The sequence below is a fragment of the Dromiciops gliroides genome, chromosome 3, assembly GCF_019393635.1.
Source record: "Dromiciops gliroides isolate mDroGli1 chromosome 3, mDroGli1.pri, whole genome shotgun sequence".
Lineage (NCBI taxonomy): Eukaryota > Metazoa > Chordata > Mammalia > Microbiotheria > Microbiotheriidae > Dromiciops > Dromiciops gliroides.
The window spans coordinates 589153915-589176447 of record NC_057863.1 but is presented as its reverse complement, the minus strand read 5'-3'; the positions used below and the strand labels follow the sequence as shown (position 1 = coordinate 589176447).

Sequence of the window (22533 nt, the reverse complement as noted above, 5' to 3'; positions counted from 1 at the left end):
GTTTTCTAACTCAACCCAGCTGTGGAAGGAGAGTGCAAAACCTTTTGCTGCTGTTGGAAGCCAGGATGGGGAAGAGAGAGGGGGGGAGGATAGGAGGGGGAGAAAAGGAGAGGGGGGAGAGGGAAGGAGAGGGGGAGGGAAAGAGGAGAGGAGAGACAGAAGAGATGGAGAAGAGTGAGAGAAGACAGGAGAGAGAGAGGAAGGGGGGAGGAGGAAAGGGAGGGGGGAAGGGGGAGAGTGCACTGGTAGTACTTGGTCTTGTCCTTTCCTCGGTGCCCCTTTGCCTCTTCTGGATGTTTCCTTGGCATGAAAACTGCTTGGCACTTTAAATGTACTTGGCATCTTCAGGAGGCTAGCCCTCAGCACTGGACTCTGGGCTCAATGCTGCAGGCTAAGGGCATGAAGCTAATGCAATTCCAAATTGCTTTCCAGGATGATTTTGGGTTTAGATCCATTTTTAATATGCTTGTTGATAGGGGATGAAACAGAACAAGTTAAAAAACAAGATTGCTGCCCACTATCAGCTTGCAGCATGGAATAAAGATAGTCCCTGGGGCTTGGTAGATAGGGAGAATGGAAAAAGATGGAGCAAAAGAGAAAGGAATGAGAACCCTAAGACACATACTGTTAGTCCATCTCAAACAGATAAGAGTTGTGGCTCATGTAAATTCACTGCAGGACAGGTCTTAGAAGATGCTCAGAAACTATCAGCTGTGCTCTGCCCACTCACTCTAGGATCCCAGGGAAAATACATCCAGTATTCCCTTAAGTAAGCAACAAAACTGAGTGGATGGAAGGTTATCACTTTACTTTTATGCAAATGCATGCCATTTGCAGCCTGGCTTCTTGTCCTTGCCTAATTTTCCCATTGGTGGAATCTCATGAACCAGGCCTTCAGAAGTCCCCTGATAATTAGAGCCATTTCCTTGGGCACGTCGCCCTGGTCGGCGGGGAAGGGGGGGGGGCTCATTCACCAGCACAAAATTCCCTACTGGGGTTGTCACGAAGAGGGAAGACGCTGTCAGAGCCAAGGTCAGCCTATACTTCCATCTGGAGAAAGATTTGAGGTTCATCTCATCCTTTGTCAACCTGAAGTCTGGTGAAAGGTTAGACAGACTGAAGTCCAATAGGCAGGACTTGGCAGGGGGCTGGCTGATCTCTGCTCTCCAAGCTGGGTGGCCCAATATGGAGGCCAGCCACGTGTGGCAAAGAGAAATCAACCAGAGCCAGTTGAGTCCACCTCCACTGGGCTTCTTCAGTCATAAGCTTGCCCTGCAGAGGCTCCTTGGCTTGACTTTTCTGTGTTAAGCCAACCCTCCCTAGATTCACCCATGAATCCATGGTTTCCTAAAGCTTTCCCCTCCTGGATGGAGGAGCCATCTCTCTCAATAAGGCATTGGAGTTGTCATGCTTTTTCAATGGGGGAGCAAGCTGTGAAGTGGAAAAATAATCACTTGTATTTGTAGATAGGGGAGGCAGCACGGCAGAGTGGATACAGAGCCAGCCTTGAAGTCAGGAAGACATGGATTCAAGTCCCAGTATGTATGACACACTGTGTGACCCTAGGCATGTCCTTTGACCTCTCATTACTCTAGGCAAGAGGTGTCAGACACAGATGCATTCAACACAAACCCCTCCCAAGTGAAACCTAAACCAGATTAAAATGTAGTCAGGAGGGGCAGCTAGGTGGCTCAGTGAATAGAGCACTGGCCCTGGAGTCAGGAGGACCTGAGTTCAAATCCAGCCTCAGACACCTGATACTTACTAGCTGTGTGACCCTGGACAAGTCACTTAACCCCAGTTGCCTCACTTAATTAAAAAAATTAATAATAATAAAAAATGTAGTCGGGAAATATTTAACAAATAAATCAAATACAATAAAAACATAGACAATATTACATTTAAAAACAGTCCATATGCATGGTCCACAGGAATCCCTATGGATGTCTTAGTGGTCCCTATTTGTGTATAATACCACTGGGCAACTCTCTAAGGCTTTAAATTGCAGAGATGTTAACCTTCACTGGTAGAAGTTCCCTCCACCAATGAAATCACAGGTTGAGTCCCTACCCATTATATTTGTGTAGTTGTTCAGTCATTTCAGTCCTCTGATTCTTTATTTGGGTTTTTCTTGGCAAAGATACTGGAATGGTTCACCATTTCCTGCACCTGCTCATTTTACAGATAAGGAAATTGAGGGCAAGCAGAGTGAGGTGACTTGCCCAGGGTCACATGGCTAGTATCTGAGACCAGATTTGAACTCAGGACTTCCTGACTCCATGCTAAGTGTTCTATACACTCTGCCACCTAGCTGCCCTATATTTTTGTGTAGTATTTTGTACTCATTCAGAATATGCTGACATTTGAATCCTGGCAATAACTTTGTGAGGTAGGGTCACTATTCCCATTTTGTAAATGAGGCAACCAAGGTTTTAGTGATTTACCAGTTGTCACATTCAGTAGTGGAGCTCTGGTGAAGAATTCAGTCTTCAGACACTGCCTTATGCTCCATTACTTCAGGATCTTAGAAAAGCCTGCTGAGTGTATAGCCAAGGTCTCCTTGGACAATATGTGACACTTACCCATGTATTTCAGGACCGTTCACCACATTAAATGGGCTTCCTCAAACTGAGAGGTTGTGGTTATCTTCTCATGCCAAAAATAGAGGAAAGTTATGGGCAGCTAGGTAGCACAGTGGATGGAACACTGGGAGCTGGGTGAAGAAGAGCTGACTTCAAATCCAGTCTCAGAGATTAACTAGTCGTGTGGCCCTGGGCACAATATTTAACTCTGCCTGCCTCAGTTTCTTCATCTGTAAAATGGAGACAACAAAATAGCTGAGACTTAAAGGGAATTATATTTGCAAAACTCTTATCCCAGTGCCTGGCACATAATAGGCACTTAATAAATGCTTTTGTTGTGTGTTGTGTTCAGCTCTTTGTGATTCCTTGGGATTTTCTTGGCAAAGATACTTGGAGGGGTTTGTCATTTTCTTCTCCAGCTCATTTGACAGATGAGGAAACTGAGGCAGGCAGGTTAAGCAACTCACCCAGGTCACACAACTAGTAAATGTCTGAGGCTGTATTTGAACTCAGGTCTTCCTGACTCTAGGACTGGCGCTCTATCCACTATGCTACCTCACTACCCAATAAATGCTGATTCTAATCTAAAATCCTTGCAACTTGAATCATAACCTACACTCATAAAGTACTTTAAACCTCACAAAGCACCCAACACACATTATCTCATTTGAGTCACAAAACAGGTCTCATTAACTTGCCCATTTTATAGATGAAGAAACAAAGGTTAAGTGACATGCCCATGGGCATATAATTCACATCAGAGATAGGATTTGAACCCAGGGCTTCCTTGCCTCTACACCCAGCATGTCATCCATTACACCACACTGCCTTTCAGCTGATTCTTCTAACATTGGCAGAGCCCCTTAAAATTGCCTTCCTACTGACAACCCATCCCACCCCTGCCCCCAACCCCCAGTCCTTAGCCTGAAAAAGAACAGGGAGGGCTGCAAAGCCAATCAAAAGCTTTTATTAAGAGGACACCTTGGTGGTTTGAGGGAATACATCTATTTCAGGATCCAGAGAAACAAGAGCCAGTCCAGGGCTGGCAAGGCCTTGCCAGAGGTTCCCAGGGAGAGAACTACCCCCCCCCCTTCCCATGTCCATTGGCCCAGAGGTCCCTTGGACAGGCTCTTTGCCGAATAGGAAGGAAACCGAACCAAATCAGAATTCCCATTTCAACCCAATATAAATAACTCGCAATGGACACTTTGAGACATTCTGATTTAATTACAACATAAATAAATATATACAGATGCCGACAGGGCCATGGAGTTTGGCCTGCACTCAAGTGCTGCCTCTTGCTTTGTGTTTTTTTCAATGGCTCCTCTCTCCCTTGGGTCCTTCCCATCTTGGGGTAGGGGTTGGGAGAGGTGGAAAGAAGAGTTACTGAGGAACCTAACAGTTTATTCTTCATATCCACCACTCTCCTGGAGGAATGGAATGGGGAAGAGGATAAAAGAGCCAGTCCTTGAACAACACCCAACTCTCTCCCATCCACCACTGATCACCACTGGTCATCAGCTGGGCTGGATATTTCCTATCTGAGAAGGGTCCCCTCTGTGTGGTAAAGGAGGCTGTGTCTCTCAACACACACACACACACACACACACACACACACACACACACACACACACACACACACACACCAGTCTCAGCCTGACAAAGTATTCCCAATCTCGTCTAGAAGTCAAAACATCTGGAACCTCTCCCACCCCCTAGTCGCCCCTCCCCCAACCCTTGCCCTATGAAGCCCCTTCCCCACCCCTTCCCCCACAAAGTGAGGCTCCCTCAGAAACCTCATCTCCAGCACTCTCTAAGCCCCTTCCACAGAGAGAGAGGAAGAGAGAAGTCAGAACATTGCACATGTGATGTAGGATGACTGCGTCCCCAGCTTCAAAATTAATCCATCTACAGAGGGAGTGAGGTCTCCAAGCTCCCTAGCCCCCCAACATCCTTCTCTTGCTCCTGATTCCAGCAGACTGTTACATGGTTTCTTTGCGTCTTTTGTTCCTTCTTCCTCCAATCATTACCTCTGAAAGTGAACAAAGACTCTTTCCAGCCTGTGCTCCAGGGAAGACCCAACAGTCAGACTACCTTTTTTTCCTTCTTTCCCTCCCCTGCCTCCAAAACTCAAGGGATCAGGCCTCCTCTCCCAAGCTTCAGGAGAGCTCCAGGAGGAAGAGAGTCGAGGCAAGAGGCAGGAGGCAAAAGGCAGAAGAGGCAGGAGACCAGGGCAGATTATTTCCGATGTTTCACATCCTTTTCTGATGCTTTTGAGTCTCCAGCTGGGTGCCCATTGCCCGAGCTGCTCAGGAACATTTTGTCAAGTCCCTTGAGTGACTCAACCAGGTAGTTCTGGAAAGCTGTGAGCGCGGCACAGATGGCTGGGCCCCCAAAGCCATGAGTGATGAGGCTGAAATGAGTGAGGCAGCTCTGTACTCCTGGCTCCAGGATGAGAGATGGTCGGTTATTGCCCAGCGGGGAACGGTCCTGTGCCATCAGGTCTGAGAACTCCTTACAGATTTGCCTAGCAGGGAAAGGGGGATATTCAAGGTTAATTAGTTAAGGGGCTAATGCAAGAGGGGTCCTGATGGGGTTGGGGGAGGAGGTCCAAGAGAAACATTGCAAAACTTACTCACACTAATTCAAAATATGTTGATAAAGAATTAAAAAAAAAACTTTAAAAAACAAAAAAAGATATATTGGAAATAGAAAGTAAGATGCTACAGGTACACTGTGTTAACTCATGTTTTTGTTCTACATTTAAGGAAACAGCATTGCAGGGGCCAATAAGTGAATTAGGAATTAGGAACACATTTAAGAGGAATAGTCATCCAAGCAAGATGCTTATCAGCAAAATCTGGGAAGACTTTTATGAACTGATGCAAAGTGAAAAAAGCAGTACCAGTAAACATTGCATACAGTAACTTCAATGGTGTATGATAAAGAACTGTGAATGCCTTAGCTATTCAGCAATACAATGATCCAAAACAATTCTGAAGGACTTAAAATTAAAAATTATATCTGTTTCCAGAGAAAGAACTGATGGAGTCTGAATGTGGATTGAAGCATACCTTTTCTTTACTTTCTTCATTGTTTTTTTTTTAGAATATGTATTTTCTTTCATAATATGACTAACATGGAAATAGGTCATACATGACACAGTCATGTAAAACACTTAAAATTGTTTGCCTTTGCAATGAGGGGGATGAGGGGAGGGAAGGAGAGAATTTGGAACTCAAAAACTTTAAAAATGAATGGTTAAAATTGTTTTTACATGTAGGGAAATAAAATATATTAAATTTAAACAAACAAAAAATAAGAATAGTCACTAAACTGATGCTCTGGGGACTTAACTAATGCTTTAGAATCTTGATCCCTGGCTCTTACATAGGGATCAGAATAGTATTTATATTACATTATCTTGTTCAAGCTAATGCATTTAAATCCTAGTTCTGCCACTTAACCACCTATTACCATAAGCCATCTTTAAGGCTCAGCTCACTAGTAAACACTTAATAAATACTTGTTGGCTGAGCTCAGGAAATCTCTCCCTGGTCTCTGAGCCAAAAGTGAGCTCTCCTTCCTCTGAACTTCATAATTATCTCTCCAAGTATTATAGTAGATAGGTCTTCCTGACTCTAGATCCAGTGCTCTAAGTTCAAATCTGACCTCAGATTTGACCCCGAGTTAGTTGCTTAACCTGTCTGCCTCAGTTTCTTCAACTGTAAAATAGGGATAATACTAGTACCTACCTCTCCCAGGATTACTAGTAGCAAATGAGATAATATTTGTAAAAGTACTTAGCAATAACAGACACCTAATAAATTCTTGGTTCCTTCCATCTCTGACACTCCACGAGTCCACTTCATCTGGATATCAGTAGGGGAAGGCTTCATGGAAGAAATGGAATTTGAGCTAGACCTTCACACTCTCATTTGTTAATCTCATCAGCTCCCTTAGGATCAACTGTCATGTCTATACAGATGCTTTAAAGAGGACCCCAGAGCCAGGAAGACCCAAGTTCAAGTCTCACTTCTGACATAATGTGATCCTAGGTAAATCATTTAACCTCTCTTGGTGTTCTGGGCAATTCTTCAAGACTATAAGTTGCAGAAAAGGGCCGACTTGCATTGGTAGGAGTTTCCTCAGTCTTATGCCAGTGAAATTGCAGGTCCAGTGCCCATCCCTATACATACAACCTCCAAATCTATATATGCAGCCCTAGTCTCCTCCTGAGCCTCAGCCCTACATTACCAACTGCCAGTTAGACATTTCAATTTTCAAGAAAAAATTAGAGAATTAGAGTCTTCAAACCACAGACCACTGAGTTGAGTTGGTCCTGATTTTCTGGGGGAAATTCTAGAACAGAGGGTTGGCAAACATCTGGAAAGGAAAGCAGTGATTCCGAAGGACTTCACTGGGAATAGATCTTGACAGCCTGACTTAATTTCCTTTATTGATGGAATAACTAAATCAATAGATGAGGAGAATGCTTTGGTTAGGGTTTTTTTTTTAGTTTTTAGTGAGGCAATTGGGGTTAAGTGACTTGCCCAGGGTCACACAGCTAGTAAGTGTTAAGTGTCTGAGGCCGGATTTGAACTCAGGTACTCCTGACTCCAGAGCCAGTGCTCTATCCACTGTGCCACCTAGCTGCCCCTCTGCTGTGGTTAGTTTTGACCTAGATTTTAGCAAAGCTATTGATAAAGTATCTCATGCTATCCTTGTGGAGAAGATAAGAGATGTAATCAGATGGATTCAGAGCTGGTTGAAGGACAGGACTCCAAGTGTTAATGGTTCAATTCTACATGGCAGGAAGTTCCTGATGGAGCACCTCAGGGATCTGAGCTTAGCCTTGTCCTAGTTAATGTTGTTTTCATTGATTTGGATAAAAACATGGATGGTATATGCTCATCAAATTTGAAGATGATACAAAGCCAATTAGTACAGCTAATATTCTGGATGCCAGAACGAAGGTCCAAAAGAATCTTGACAGGCTAGAGCATTCTATGGAATGTAATAAGATGGGATTTAGTGGTGTCCTTAGGTACAAAAAAACCCCATCACAAATACAAGATGGATAAGTCATGGATAGATAAGAAGGGTACTGAAAAAAGATCTGGGGGTTTTAGTGGACCACAAGCTCAATGAGTCAGCAATGTGATGTGGCAGCCAAAAAAAAAACCCAATGCAACCTTGTGCTTCATTAAGGTGATGGTCCAATTGTACTCTGCTCTTGTCAGACCTCATTTGGGTTACTGTGTTCTTGGTGCTACAGTTTAATAAAGATAGTGACGAGATGGGGAATGTCCAGAGATGGGCAACTGGAATGGTAAAGGGACTTGAGTCCATGACTCCAACATGGTCACCTTGGAGCAAAGAAGACTTGGGGGGATAAAGTAAGCATCTTTGAGTATTTGAAAAGCTGTCCCACAGAGGAATGGTCAGCCTCATTCAGTTCAGCCCCAAGGAACAGACCCAGGAACAATTGGTGGAAATTGAGCTGAAGGGTCAGAAAAAGGATCCTAACAATCCAAAGTAGAATGGGGTTCCTCAAGGGGTAGGGCATTCATCCTCCTCCAGGCTGGATGCATTCTCATAAGGATCCCTTTTGTCTATGGATTGGACTTCATGTCTTCTGATGTCCCTCCAAACTCTTGAATCTTGTGATTCTGATTTCCAAGCTTAATGTCCCATAGGCATCTTAAACTAAAAGCAGAAATGATTGCCCTTTCCCTAAAACCCATCTTTCTTCCAAACTTTCCTATTACTGTGGAGGGCATGATCACCCCCCTTCCAGTCACCAAGGTTCATAACCTGGGCCATATTGTAGAGGTAGGTCCTTGAATGCCTGGTTAAGGAGTTTTGACTTTCTATTTTATAGGCAATGAATATGATGAAAACTGGATATTTGGCCCTCATGTAGCGGATGCATTAGAGGGAAAGAGACTGATGGCAGGAAGACCAGTTAGAGTACTGTGAAAATCTTGGCAAAAGGAAAAAAGAACTAGGACAGGACCAGTTAAGGATAAAAGACATGTTAGGGAAAAAGTTAACAGGACTTACTCATATTCAAACAGATGTCAGGAGGCAGAGAAAAATAAGGAATCAAAGATGATACAAGATATTTTAGCCCTGGATGACTGTGAAGATGACAGTGCCACGAACAGAAATGGAGATGCTAAAGAAGAGGACCTGGTTGGGCTTACAGAAACAAGGTGGGAAGAGAAAGAACCATAGGATTTAACCAGTTATGGTACATGAACATAAGGCAATATTATTTCAATGAATTTTAAAGAACAAAGAGAAGCATGGGAAGACTTATATGAACTGATGCAAAGTGAAGTAAGCAAAACTAGGATACAATATGCGCCATGATTGCAACAATGTAAGAGGAAGGAACAACGACAAAGAAGTGAAACTGGATGCTATGAAATTATGACCAAGCCTGGCCCCAAAGAAACAGAAGAATGGGCTTCCCTCCCTTTTTTGAAGGCATAAAGTTGATAATGTGAACATTGCACATAATGTGGGACTTGTTGGATAGTTTTGCTGCACTTTTTTTGTTCCTCTTTTTCAATTCTTTGTTATAAGAGCTGGTTCTCTGGAAGAGGAAGGTGGTGCTATTAATATATAAATATATATATATAAATAAATATAATATACAAATAAATGAAAGTGACAAAACCAAAATATAATAATAGTATATCTTTTTAAAGAATCATAGGATTTTTGAGCTAGATAGAAGTGGATGAGTTTAGCACATATGGAGTTTCAGACTCTTTTGGGATGTGTAGAGCAATGCAGCAGACAAGCAAGGAAGAGTTTAGGGCTAGAGATTCATATGTTGGAGTCATCACATAGAGGTGATAAAAACTTGGGAAGAAATCAAAGTGTGGTAAGTGAGGGGGCGGGGGGGGGGGGGGCGGCAGTGGATATGGTCACCTTCTTTGTGTATTTGAAGTACAGAAGAAGAATAAGGCTTATTTTGCTTGGCTCCCAAGGACAGAACTGGGAATAATGCGTGCAAGTTGTTAGGAGACAGATTTTAGCAGGATAATTAAAGAAAACTTCCTAAAAATTAGACCCAAATGGCCACAGTAGATAGTGGGTTTCTGGTTACTGCAGGCTCACAGAACTGGAACTAGAAGGATCCTCAGAGGTCATCTATAGGAGGTTAACTTCCTCATTTTATATATGAGGAAACCGAGGACCAGGGAGAATAAGATGCACTTCTAGGGTCACAACAGTAGCGTCAAAAATGGGACTCAACCTCAGGTCCTCTGAGTCCAGAGCCAGTGTTCTTTCCATTGTCTCTTTCTTCCTCTCAAGGTCTTCAAGAGGAGACTATTCCTGTCCAGGTAGAGGCTGAGCTGGGTCAGTCATCAATCAACCAACCTATATACATTTATTGAGCACCTACTATGTGCCAGGCACCGTGCTAAAGCACCAGGGATACAAAAAGAGGCAAGAGACAGTCCCTGCCTTCAAAGAGCTTACACTCTAATGGATACCTTGGGAGGTCCCTTCTGGCTTTTGAGATTGAGATCTCTGATCCCTGAGGCTTTCTGTGGGATACTGTCTTTGGAGGGATGACTGTGGATGACAGAGATGTACGTGTGTAGTCAGTTGGGCCCTCTGTGCCAGCACCCTGCCCCAACCTAGCCCATCCCTCCATGGCACATACTCACTTAGTGGCTAGCAGCATGTTCTTTCGACTGTGTAGTTCTGCAGGGTCCGCATGTTGCCGGCACAAGTACTCAGCTGCCGCCTTGGCTGGGAACTCTGTCTCACACACGTAGCCAAAATCCCTGGCAAGGTGCACGGCCTCTCCTGGAGAGGGGGTAGAATGCTGTCATTGAAACCTGGATGGTTTCCTCCCTCCTGTTACTCCATTCGTTCTCTCAAGCTTGGAGCTTCTTCTTTGAGGGGAAGTGGGTCTGAGGTATCCCCTTCTAACTTGACCCACCAGCCTCAGGCGGGGGAAGGGAACCTGAGGGCTTCTCATCCTCCCACCTTGTTTTAGTTACATGGCCTCTAAGTTCTTCAAGGCTCAGCTCTCAAGGAGTATCTGGAAGGTCCTTAAGAGCAGAGTTTGGGTTGCTTTTGAGCTTGTTTGTTTCCATCTTCAGAATTCTGCAATTGGTAAGGAAGAAAACACCTGCACCCGCACCCACACCCACTACTGCTGCCCTCTGGTATAGGGACAGGAGTTACACATCACAAACTACCCCAGGCTGGACTCTCTCAAGGCTGGTGACCTTCAGCCTTTTAAGGACCGCTCAGGGTGTGGCCAATTATCATTCAATCAGTGGTGTTGCCCTTTCCTTTGTGAGGCAACCGGGGCCAAGCGACTTGCCCTGGGTCACACAGCCAGCAAGTGCCAAGGGTCTGAGGCCGGATCCGAACCCAGGTACTCCTGACTCCAGGGCTGGTGCTCCATCCACTGCACCACCCAGCTGCCCCAGAGCCCCGTTCCAATTCTATAACTTATTCATACTTTGTATAAGGATAACAAGGTATACCTCTTTTTTTTTTTTTGGTGAGGCAATGGGGGTTAAGTGACTTGCCCAGGGTCACACAGCTAGTAATTGTTAAGTGTCTGAGGCCGGATTTGAACTCAGGTCCTCCTGAATCCAGGGCCAGTGCTCTATCCACTGTGCCACCTAGCTGCCCCAATATACATCATTTTCTATTCCCTGTTTTCCATGATCAGCTGGGGTGGGAGAATCACTTGGTCAGAAACAAGCTATCCCACCTCTACTGAACCTGGAGAGGTTCAAGAAAAGTGCCCTTCTATAGGGGAACCTCAGAGTACTGGAGCTACCCCAGCTCCCTTGTACATAGTAGGTACTAAATGGATGTTTGGTGAATTGAAGTGAATTGAATTGAATTCTCTTCTCCCTCATCTAGCCTCACTTGGCCAGGACCTTAAGGACATCTATGGAAGCTGACCATCCTGCCTCTGGGGGTGAAAAAAGCCTTGCTGTTTCAAGTAGAGATATTGTTGAGCTGGATAACTATTGTGGGCAGTTAGATGGTGCAGTGGATAGAGTGCCGGGTCTGAGTTCAAATCTGGCCTCAGAAACCAGCTGTGTGACCCTGGGCAAGTCACCTGTTTACCTCAGTTTCCTCATCTGTAAAATGAGCTAGAGAAGGAAATGGCAAACCACTCCAATATCTTTGCCAAGAAAACCCCAAATGAGGTCACAAAGATTTGAATACAACCAAAATGACTGAAAAACAACAACATTGTTGAGCTGGGGCTCATCTTCAATTCACATACATTCATTAGGTGCCTAATATATATATGGCAGTCAGTAGGCTAGACCTAGTCTTCTTAAGGTTTCCCATAGCATTTTGTCTAGATCTTTTTTCCTTTGTCCTTTCATTCCTTTCCCTTATATCACACCCATCTTCTCCCCCTACTGAATTGTAAGCTCCTTGAGAGCAACATCTATGTCAAACATTATCTTTTATTATCTCCTGTGCTGAGCATAGGATATTGCCCATGGTGGGCTTTTTTTTTTTTTTTTTTGGTGGGGCAATGAGGATTAAGTGACTTGCCCAGGGTCACACAGCTAGTAAGTGTCAAGTGTCTGAGTTGGGATTTGAACTCAGGTCCTCCTGAATCCAGGGCCAGTGCTTTATCCACTGCGCCACCTAGCTGCCCCCTCATGGCGGGCTTTTTAGTAAGTATCTGTTGAGAGTGAAGGCTTGCCCACACCTCAGCCACACTTACCCTCCACCAGGGAGGTAAGCAGGGTCACATTGGCTGCCTTCCGACGCCCTGCTGGCAAGTTGAGGCCAATCTTCTCCAGTCGCTCCCGAAGGCATCGACCTCCATTTTTTGACTTGGCCCTGTGAGGAGGAAGGGACAGAAAAACATGGATCAACAGATTCTAGAAACTAGCTCACCCCTTCCCATACTCTTCTGGAGGAGGAGGAGTTTCCCCAACAAGTCCTGCTAGAGGTAGACAAATGCAAGAGTTAAACATGGGGGGAATGACTGACATCAGTCATTGATCACATCCTTACTTCCTGAGATATTTCAAAGACCGTCACATAGAAAACTTGTTCTGCTTGGCCCCCAAGAGTAAAACTAAGGGAAACAGAAGAAGGTTACAAGAAGGCAGACTTCAGCTCTGATATAAGGAAACCTCCTAAACATTAGAGTTAGCCAGAAGGGCAAAGGGATGCTTTGGTATATAATGAGTTATCCATCATTGAAGGTGTTCACACAGAGGTTGAATGACCACTGCTCGGAGAGCTAAGTGGTGTAGCCCATAGAACATTGGAGTCAGGAAGAGCCAAGTTCAAATCCTGACTATGACATCTACTAATTGTAGGATCCTGGGCAAATAATCTAAACTCCACTGGTCTCAGTTTTCTCATCTGTAAAATGGAAATAATAATACCTACCTTCCAGTATGCTAACATATGTAAAGCATTTTGTAAACCTTAAAGTGTCATATAAATGATTGTGTTGTTATTTCTAGAGAGGCCACCTCCTACAAGAGGCCCTTTCTGATTACTCTAGTTCCTACTACCTCCCTCCCAACTACATTGTATTTGTTTTGTATTTGTTTAAATGTATACAAATTGTCTTTCCCAAGAGAATAAAATTCTATTCAGCTCTCTCTGTCTGTCTTGGTCTTTGTCTCTCTCTCTCTGTCTTTCTCCCTCTTCCCCTTTCTCCTCTTCTTCCCTCCCTCCCTTCTTCCTTCTTAGAGTCTAGGACTGTGTAAGAGGAAATCTGGTATAATGGATACTTAGAGTGCTAGAATTTGAGTCCGAAAGATTATAAATCCTAACTCAAATGTGGGCAAGTCCCCCTAGCCTTCCTTGGATTAAGTCTCCTAGTCTGTTAAAGAGAGAGAGAGAGAGAAAGAGAGAGAGAGAGAGAGAGAGAGAGAGAGAGAGAGAGAAAGAGAGGACTGGACTAGATAACCCCTGAGGTTGCTTCCAGCTCTCAATCTATGATCCAATGATTCTTTATTGGGGGGGGGGGGAGAGGACAGGACTGGAGAGGGCTGGTATGTCTTTCTGTGGCCCGATGGAGTGAACCTTGGACATTGGGTCCCTCACAACATTAAGGATGACCTGAGAATGGCTCCCTATCTTATTGGTCACTTGGGGGCCTTTACCAGTAGGACCAGACACTGCCTTTTTCAGAACTTCTGCTCACCTCTATCTGACCTGTGGGGGAGGGCAAATACAGTGACCCTCCTCTCCCTTCAGGATGCTTTGCCTTAATTAACTTCCAAACCAAGTCAAGTCCCTACTCCCCAAGTCCCCAGTGGGGCTCTGATCTTCAAACCAACGGCCAGGAACAGAGAGCAGCCAGCAGCATCCACCCCATGACGGCTCTGGAGTAGAATGCCCTTTCCCTCACTCTCACCTGAGGCCAGCACACACATTCCTGCAGAGCCACATTCTGACCTACATTTGCCCCAGTCCCAGCACATACTCCTATTCCCCTAGTACATGGGCATAACCCATCATACCTATATATATGGACACATCCAGCCCACAGATACCACACCCCATTCATGGGCACACATACACATATGGGATACATAGATACACAAATCCCTAGGTACAATTTCCCCTATATTCCATATATGGATCTATAAAGCCTCCACTTGCATATATACACACACACACACACACACACACACACACACCTATTCATGGATACCATACCCTTCACATAGATACACGAAGCCACAAACCACAGGCACACTCCACATAGATACATGGGCACCCACAGCTCACAGAAACACTCATGCTGGACCTTACAAGTCACCCTGTCCCTATCGCAAAGGTATATGGAAATGCCTACAAACTGGGTACGCTTCACACAAGGGGTGGGCTTCCAGGAGTATGTGCCCTGGGAGAGAGAGAAGAAGGGGGAATAGCCTGGAGAGCCAGTCATCTGGCCAGCCCTCAGGGGTCTATCATGCTCTGTTTCCTCCCCATTAAAAGACCCTCTTTCTTTGGGACTTCCCATTTCCCCCCTGGACTCCAGAACTTTTTTGACCCACAAATTATTTGATTTAGAATTGTAAAGGACCTCAGGGATCATCTAGCATACCCCTCTCATTTTACTGATGAGAAACAGAGCCTCTGAGAGAAGCTGACACCCAAAGTCACCTGGTGGTCAATGGCAAAGCTGGGATACGAACACAGGTCTTCTGACTTCAAATCGGTGGTTCTTGGTGCTGCATCATGCTATCTCCCTCCCCCTCTTCTCCATTGGCTACCCCAGCCAAGTCCTTCCCTCTGCTTCCCCCCAAATATAATCAGCCACCAGCCTAGACTCGTGTGGGAGCTCCCCAGATATTAGAAGCTGGGCCAGCTGGGGCCTGTCTGCAGAGCAGCTCACAGCCCCCACCCACCTACCATACTCCTGAGCAAAGACTGGTCCAAGGAGGAATTTTCTCCTTTCAGGGGGACTAGCCAGGGGGAGTGAAGCAACACAGGAGTTAGGATATCTGGGTTTGAACTCTTATTCTGCTGTTTACTGGGCTTCATGACCATGGGCAAGTCTCAACCATTCTGATTCTATTTCTCCATCTCTGAAATGGGTCATAATTCTTGCACTATCTCCCTCACAGCATTGTGGTGAGGAAAGTGCTTTGTAAGCCTTGCAGGACTATAGGCATGTACTTAGGTAGGATCTAGACTATAGGGGATAGGAAGGGGAAGCGCAGAAGCATTTATTATCTATTATGTTCCAGGCACTGTGCTGAGCACTTCACAAATATTATTTCATTGGATCCGAACAAAGCAAGGGAGAAAAGGGATTCAGAGCCAGCTCGGGTCTTTTGCCTGGGTCCAGCCAGTCAATCTTCCCAGAGAACCCACCCAACCCAATTTCTTTTTTACCTGCGCAAGACACCCCCAAGGAGAGAGGCATTGAGACACTCTGGGGGTGAAAGCCTTCTCTGCACTTCTCCCACGGTGACCTTGTACTTGGAGGTGGAGCTGAGCAGGGAGAGGCGGCCAGGTACAGAGCAGAAGACCTCATTGGGGTTGGTGACCACACCACTGACCAGGCTGTCCTTATTCAAGGACAGGGCAGAGATGGCACTGCCATTGGCTTTGGAGGGGATGGGCACTGTAGGAAGAAGACAAAATATTTTGAAAATGTATTCTGGACCCGAAAAAACCTATCATTCCAAATTTGTACCCTCCCCCCTTTCCTATCCCCTCCAACTCACTCAATCACACTATTTCCTATGCTTAGAATGTCTGCCCTCCTTTCCTGTTGAATTTCTACCCATCTTTGAAAGGCCAGTTTAAGGGATCTCCACCAGGATGTCTTGATTCCCTGGTTGATTCTACCTTTGCCTTCACAAAGTGTTTGGGGTGTGTTGGGTTTTTTAGACAGGCTATTCATAGGTTCATAGATTAGAGCTGGAAAATGCCTCAAACATCATCTAATCCAGGGGCAGCCAGGTGGTGCAGTGGATAAAGCACCAGCCCTGGATTCAGGAGGACCTGAGTTCAAATCCAGCCTCAGACACTTGACAGTAGTTGTATGACCGTGGACAAGTCACTTAACCCTCATTGTCCTGCCCCCCCCCAAGTCATCCAGTCTAGTTGCTTTCATTTTATTTACAAGAAAAAAAAAAGTTAAGGGATTTGTCCAAGGTTGATAGTTAATAAATGGCTTGCTTCTCATGATTTGAACTCAGATCCTCTGGGTTCAGATAATAAGCTGACTCCGGAAGAGAGAGTGAGGCTAATAACTGTGCAACTCTGCCTCACTTAAATCCAATTCACAAGCAAGTCAAGACATGATGATATTGGAGGTCCCCTTCAAAAACGAAGATTGAATAACACTTCCACTACACTATACTGCTTCCTCTCTGAATTGATTACTATATCCGACAACCCTGACTTCAAACAGCTTTTCTCCATCTCCTCAGAACCAAAGGACTCCCTGACCCTTCCCTTCCCGGCCCCCTGCCTACCCCTAGCCCTCAATTGCTTAAATCCCCCCTGGGGTGGAGTGTTGGCCTGTGCTCATATTTGAGGGTGGATGGTGGGACTCCACATTAAGCCCTCAGCATCCTTCTCCCTGCCTGGAAAGTCAGCCTCCATTTTTCCTTGACCCATTCCAGTCACTTAAGTGTCACAATGGATTCTGGGCCTTAAATCAGGAAGATCTGAGTTCAAATCTAGCTTCAGACACTTACTAGCTGTGTAACCCTGGATAAGTCACTTCAGCCTCTGTTTGCCTCAGTTTCTTCAACTGTCTAATGTAAAGTGCTCAGCATAGTGCTGGGGCACAGCTGTGGTTACCATATAAATTCTTCTTTCCTTCCCATTGGCCTCCAACTCCATCTCTTCCTGTCAGTTTTCACTGACTATCCCTCCCAAGGATCTTTGGGAGAATGTGAGACCTAGGCTGACAGAAAAGCCTTGTAGGAATGTGAGATAAACTCCACTGGATATTCACTCCCACCTCCACCCCTTTTCATCTGGGTGGCTCCTGTTCATCACAGCCAGGGAGGTGAGAAAATGGGAAAGGGGTAAGGAAGGGCTGTCCACAGGGGTCTCCCACCTCCTTTTGACAGAACTTAAGCCTTCCCAGACCCCGAGCCATGGCCAAGCTCTCTGTCCTTTGGGCCAGAGCACTCTCTTCAAGCAAGACTCATACCATCAAGTCTGAATGGAAGGGGGTTCTCAAGACTCCAAGAACCTCTGATTCTCTTCCTCAGAGTAAATTATTATTTTGCTAAGGAGACAAATGTACTTGTTTTTCCTCCTCCTCTTCCTTCTCTGCAAAAAGCAGAGAACACAACTCAGGTCCTCTCCCAGGGTCTGGGATGAAGCCGGGGGAAGGGAGTAGATGGGGGAAGGGAGTAGATGGAGGAAAGCCTAGGAAGGGGAAGGGAAAAGGTGAGTGACAGAGAGTTAATGACTAGGTACTTTGAGATCCCAGAGATGAAAGTGGCAGGAGAGGACTGGGGCCTGGTCACCTGCAGATGAAGAATTCGTCAAACCCTCCCCACCCTCCCCCCAATGCTGAGGCCCCAGTTATTTAGGCCAAGAAATACACTCTGGTCAAAAGGATGGAGAAGGGGAGAGTGCTCATATACTATCTCACAAGTAGTGGACACCCTCCTCCCCCTTTCCCTCCACCTCAAGGCACCTAGTCCTTCCTGTCCCTTGGCTCTTTCCCTTAGTCACACAGGCTCAGGAGAAAAACTCAGGAAACTGGGAGCCTGGGTCTTCTCTGCAGAACTCCCGACAGCCCCAGGGAAAAGAACATTAATGAGCAGTTCAGCGCTTTGAGATCCCTGAGATGAAAGGGTCCAAAGAGGGCGGGTGTCTGTGTGGGGTAGCACCCTATATTTTCCATAAATTAATCTAATCTCATCTTGCTTTGGGGGTGGGCGGCAAAGACTCCCCAAATTCACCCATACCCCCTACCCCGTTGTGGGGGAGGAGAAGAGAGGGGAGGGGGGCCAGGAAGATGGGAAGGGCTGGAGCCCTGAGGCAGGGGATTTCCCCAAAAGAGGAGCTGGGCCCCAAACCCAAGCCAGCATCAGGATGCAGGTGAATATGGTGTATTCCATATATTCCCAAGTCCAACCCCCACAACCGAATTCTGAGTCCAACTCAGTGCTTTTATGCCCAGATCAAACTCTATCCATTTGTGATCATCCTCCAATGCCTCCCTGAGAAAACAATGCATTCTCAGCCCAGTGACTGTCCATCCCCCCACGCCCCACCCCCCACCCCTACAGTCTGCCCACGGGTTGGGGCCCCTCCTCCATCTCAGTCAACCTCTTCTAGAGCCTCCATTGTGGGCAGCACCTTCCCTCTCCTTCTCTGAAACCAGGGGGCCCCCGAGACATGGGAGGTGGAGGGACCCACAGGGACACAGACACAGTGACTTAGGGCTATGCAGTCCATAGGACACAGGGGAGCAGATGCAGGGACCCAAAGACATTCAAAATCACTGTGGAAACACACCAAGGATGTGTAGGCAAGGACCCCAAGCTGTTAGATCAGGTGCCCAGACAGAACAAACTGTGGACATGTGAACCCCAGAACACCAACATGCCAATATGGGGAACACATAGGAGAACACTCAGGAGACACCGTCCCAGGGCTCCCAAGACCTAAGGATGTGGGAGGACCAAGAGCCAAAGTCCACAGGCCAGCAAGTTGAGGGACTTGGGAAGGGAGGGGGGAGGGTTCTGGCCATTTTTCGAAAATCTGAATAATTTCCTAATCTCCAGACAATCCTCTTTTTTCTTTTTGTTTTTTGTTTTTTGTTTTTATGTATAAGGTATTTTATTTTTTCCGTTACATGTAAAGATAGTTCTCAACTTTTGTTTATACAAGCTTTACAATTTCAGATTTTTCTCCCTCCCTCCCCTCCCTCCCCCCTCCCCCAGACAGCAGGTAATCTGATATATGTTATATCTATATATCTATATACATATGCATATACATATAGATATATATACACACACACATATATATATATATACACATAATAACATTAATCCTATTTCTGCATTAATCCTGTTACAAGAGAAAAAATCAGAGCAGTGATGCAAAACCTCAAAATAGAAAAAAAAAAAAACAGCACCCAAAACAAAAGAAATAGCATGGTTCAATCAGCGTCTATACTCCACAGTTCTTTTTTTTTTTTTTTCTTGGATTTGGAGATCCTCTTCTATCATGAGTTCCCTGGAACTCTTCTGTACCATTGCATTGGTGAGAAGAATATAGTCCATCACAGTAGGTCAACACTCAGTGTTGATGATACTGTGTACAATGTTCTTCTGATTCTGCTCATCTCACTCATCATCAGCTCACCCAAGACCCTCCAGGTTTCTCTGAACTCCTCCTGCTCATCATTTCTTACAGCACAATAGTATTCCATTGTATTCATATACCACAACTTGTCCAGCCATTCCCCAATTGATGGGCACCCCCTCAACTTCCAATTCCTTGCTACCACGTAAAGAGCAGCTATAAATATTTTTGTACATGTGGGTCCCTTTCCCCCTTCCATGATTTCTTTGGGAAAAAGACCTAAAAGTGGAATTGCTGGGTCAAAGGGTATGCACAGCTTTATCGCCCTTTGGGCATAATTCCAAATTGCTCTCCAGAATGGTTGGATCAGTTCACAGCTCCACCAACAATGCATTAGTGTTCCAATTTTCCCACAGCTTCTCCAACATTTATTATCTTCCTTTTTCAGACAATCCTCTTTTTCTCATTATCCTTTAGATTTGCTAAGTGGTCAAAGGATATGAACAGGCAGTTTTCAGACAAAGAAATCAAAGCTATCTAAAGTTATATGAAAAAATGTTCTAAATAACTATTGATCAGAGAAATGCAAATTTAAAACAATTCAGAGTACCACCTCATACTTATCAGATTGGCTAATATGACAAAAATGGAAAATGTTGAATGTTGGAGGGGATGTGGGAAAACTGGGTGAAGTTGTGAACTAATCCAACCATTCTGGAGAGCAATTTGGAACTATGCCCAAAGGGCTATAAAACTGTATACCCTTTAATCCAGCAATACCACTGCTAGGTGTATATCCCATAGACATTCCCCCAAAAGAGAAAAAGATCTGTACAAAAACATTTATAGCTGCTCTTTTTGTGATGGCTAAGAATTGGAAATCAAAGGAATGCCTATCAATTGGGGAATGACTAAACAAGCTGTGGTGTATGATGGTGATGGAATATTATTGTGCTATAAGAAATGACAAGCAGGACGATTTCAGAAAGGCCTTTAAAGACATGTATGAACTGATATATAATGAAGTGAGCAGAACCAGAAGAACATTGTGCTGTGTCAGCAATATTGTTTGATGAAGAGCTGGGAATGACTTAACTATTCTCAGTAATACAAGATCCAAGACAATCCCAAAGGACTAATGATGAAGCATACATACTATTTGCCTCCAAAGAAAGGACTAATATTGATTAAACACAGACTGAAGCATGCTATTTTTTCACTTACATTTTTTCCCTTTTATTCATTTTCTTATACAAAATGACTGATATGGTTAATATTTTACATAATTGCACATGTGTAACTTATATCTGATTGCTTACCACCTCAGGGAGCGGGGAGGGGAGGGAAGGAAGGATAGAATTTGGAGCTTGAAACTTTAAATAAATACAAATGCTTATTATAAAAAATAACTCCCCAGATACTAGCTCCCTGTTTGGGGTAGGGGGGCAGGTTAGGCCATGGCCATTGAGGAAAAGCAGGGCTTTCTTCCCAGTTTGGGTTTCTTCTATTTCAGCCACTGTCAAAGAAGCCAAAATTCTGTCCTGCCCACCTGAGAATCTTTGGAATCACCTGCCTGGGCCCCTTCCCCCACTCAGTTCCCCCTTCTGACCCTATTACCATATTACCTCTTGAGGTGCTCCCCATACTCTTTCTGGTAGGAGATGCTATCCAGATTCTGTATATGCTCAAATGAACCTGGTGGTTTAAGGGGCTCTCTGTGGTGATGAGGGTTACCTTGGGTGTGGGAGATTTCCCCTTTTAATGTCTTTATCTAAGAAGTACTATGTTATGACTCCAGGGTAGACTCCAGTTGAAAGTGCTGTTTGTAGGGGGCAGCCAGGAACACCTGTGGAAAGGTACGGGGATCAGAGGGAGGCAGAGGGGTTTGTCCGGATCATTCAGCAACCCTAATGTGGTGTTTGCTGAATTGTCATCCCAAGGAGGTTTAAGCACATAGGCCTCCCTAGCTAGGAAGGACCTGGGGCTAAGGCTAAGAGGACAGGAACACTAACAAAGGAGAACCCTAGGCTGGGAAGAGGGGGAATATGGGAAAGGGTGAAGGAAGGGAGTACTCTTTAGGTGGAGGGGAAAAATGTTTAGGCACACATACAGAGAACCCACAACAGAAAAGACACAGACACATAGAGTTAGGTGCATAGGCTCATAAAGAGACACATGCTCCCAGAGACACAGACTTACTTATAGTATCTTAAAGAGACCTCAGAGACAATCTAGGCTTACCTGCCTCCTCGGTTAACAGATGAGCAAAGGAAGGCCCAGAGAAGTAACAATGACTTATGGTAATGAATGACAAGAGAATAGATTAGAATGAATGTCCCCAATTTCAAAGACACTATTATTTCATTAGGGATCACAGATCCAAAGTTGGAAGAGACTTCAAAGAACCTCCCCTTCGGAGAGAGGTGGAGGGAAGCTGAGGCTCAGTGACATTAAGCAGCTTGCTCAAGGTCCCAGAGCATAAGCATTAGAGTGGAGGCATACCCCTCTGAGTGAATAGAGACCGACTTGCACATCTATTTAGATTCACTTGTGCACACACATATACAGACACACTTCCAGTCATGTGCTGCTCCTCCTCGCCGCCAGCCGCAAGGAAGCAGCCCTGAGTTCTCAAAGCTCTGTCAATCAGAGGGGGAAGATTGGCAAAGCCACAGACTTTGGCAGGTCTTATGAAGCTGGAGAGGACAAGGACCAACTTAGGACAATTCAGAGAGGATTTGTTTAGATGAATTTTTGGCCACCAGCAGTTCTCAAAGATAGGCTACTCTTTTTTTTTTTTTTTTTGGTGAGGCAATTGGGGTTAAGTGACTTGCCCAGGGTCACACAGCTAGTAATTGTTAAGTGTCTGAGGCCAGATTTGAACTCAGATCCTCCTGAATTCAGGGCCAGTGCTCTATCCACTGTGCCACCTAGCTGCCCTAGGCTACTCTTTTTTATAGAGATTGTGACTTGTACCAAAAGAGGTTGTGTTCATAACGAAGAAATGAAGCACTGAAGTGTATACATGTCATGTTATGCATCACACACACACACACAGAACAAAAAAGCCATTTGTTCAATGCTCTCATTTTACAGATAGGTAAACCAAGGCCTAGAGAGTAAAAGGGACTTGCTTGAGGCCACTTAGCTAGTCAATGGCAAA

The 22533-nt window shown here is 45.1% G+C and overlaps 1 protein-coding gene across 1 annotated transcript in view; it reads right to left on the bottom strand.

Annotated features, from left to right (window-relative positions):
• Positions 1–4371: 4371 nt before the first annotated feature.
• Positions 4372–22533, bottom strand: part of TFAP2E (transcription factor AP-2 epsilon) — a 39329-nt gene continuing 21167 nt past the window's right edge. Inside the window, exons 4-7 of the mRNA XM_043997368.1 lie at positions 15474–15705; positions 12325–12443; positions 10274–10415; positions 4372–5109 (exon numbers count right to left, since the gene is read on the bottom strand). Coding sequence (XP_043853303.1) covers positions 4821–5109; positions 10274–10415; positions 12325–12443; positions 15474–15705 — 782 coding nt within the window. The 3' untranslated portion in view covers positions 4372–4820. The remainder of the gene's footprint in view (positions 5110–10273; positions 10416–12324; positions 12444–15473; positions 15706–22533) is intronic.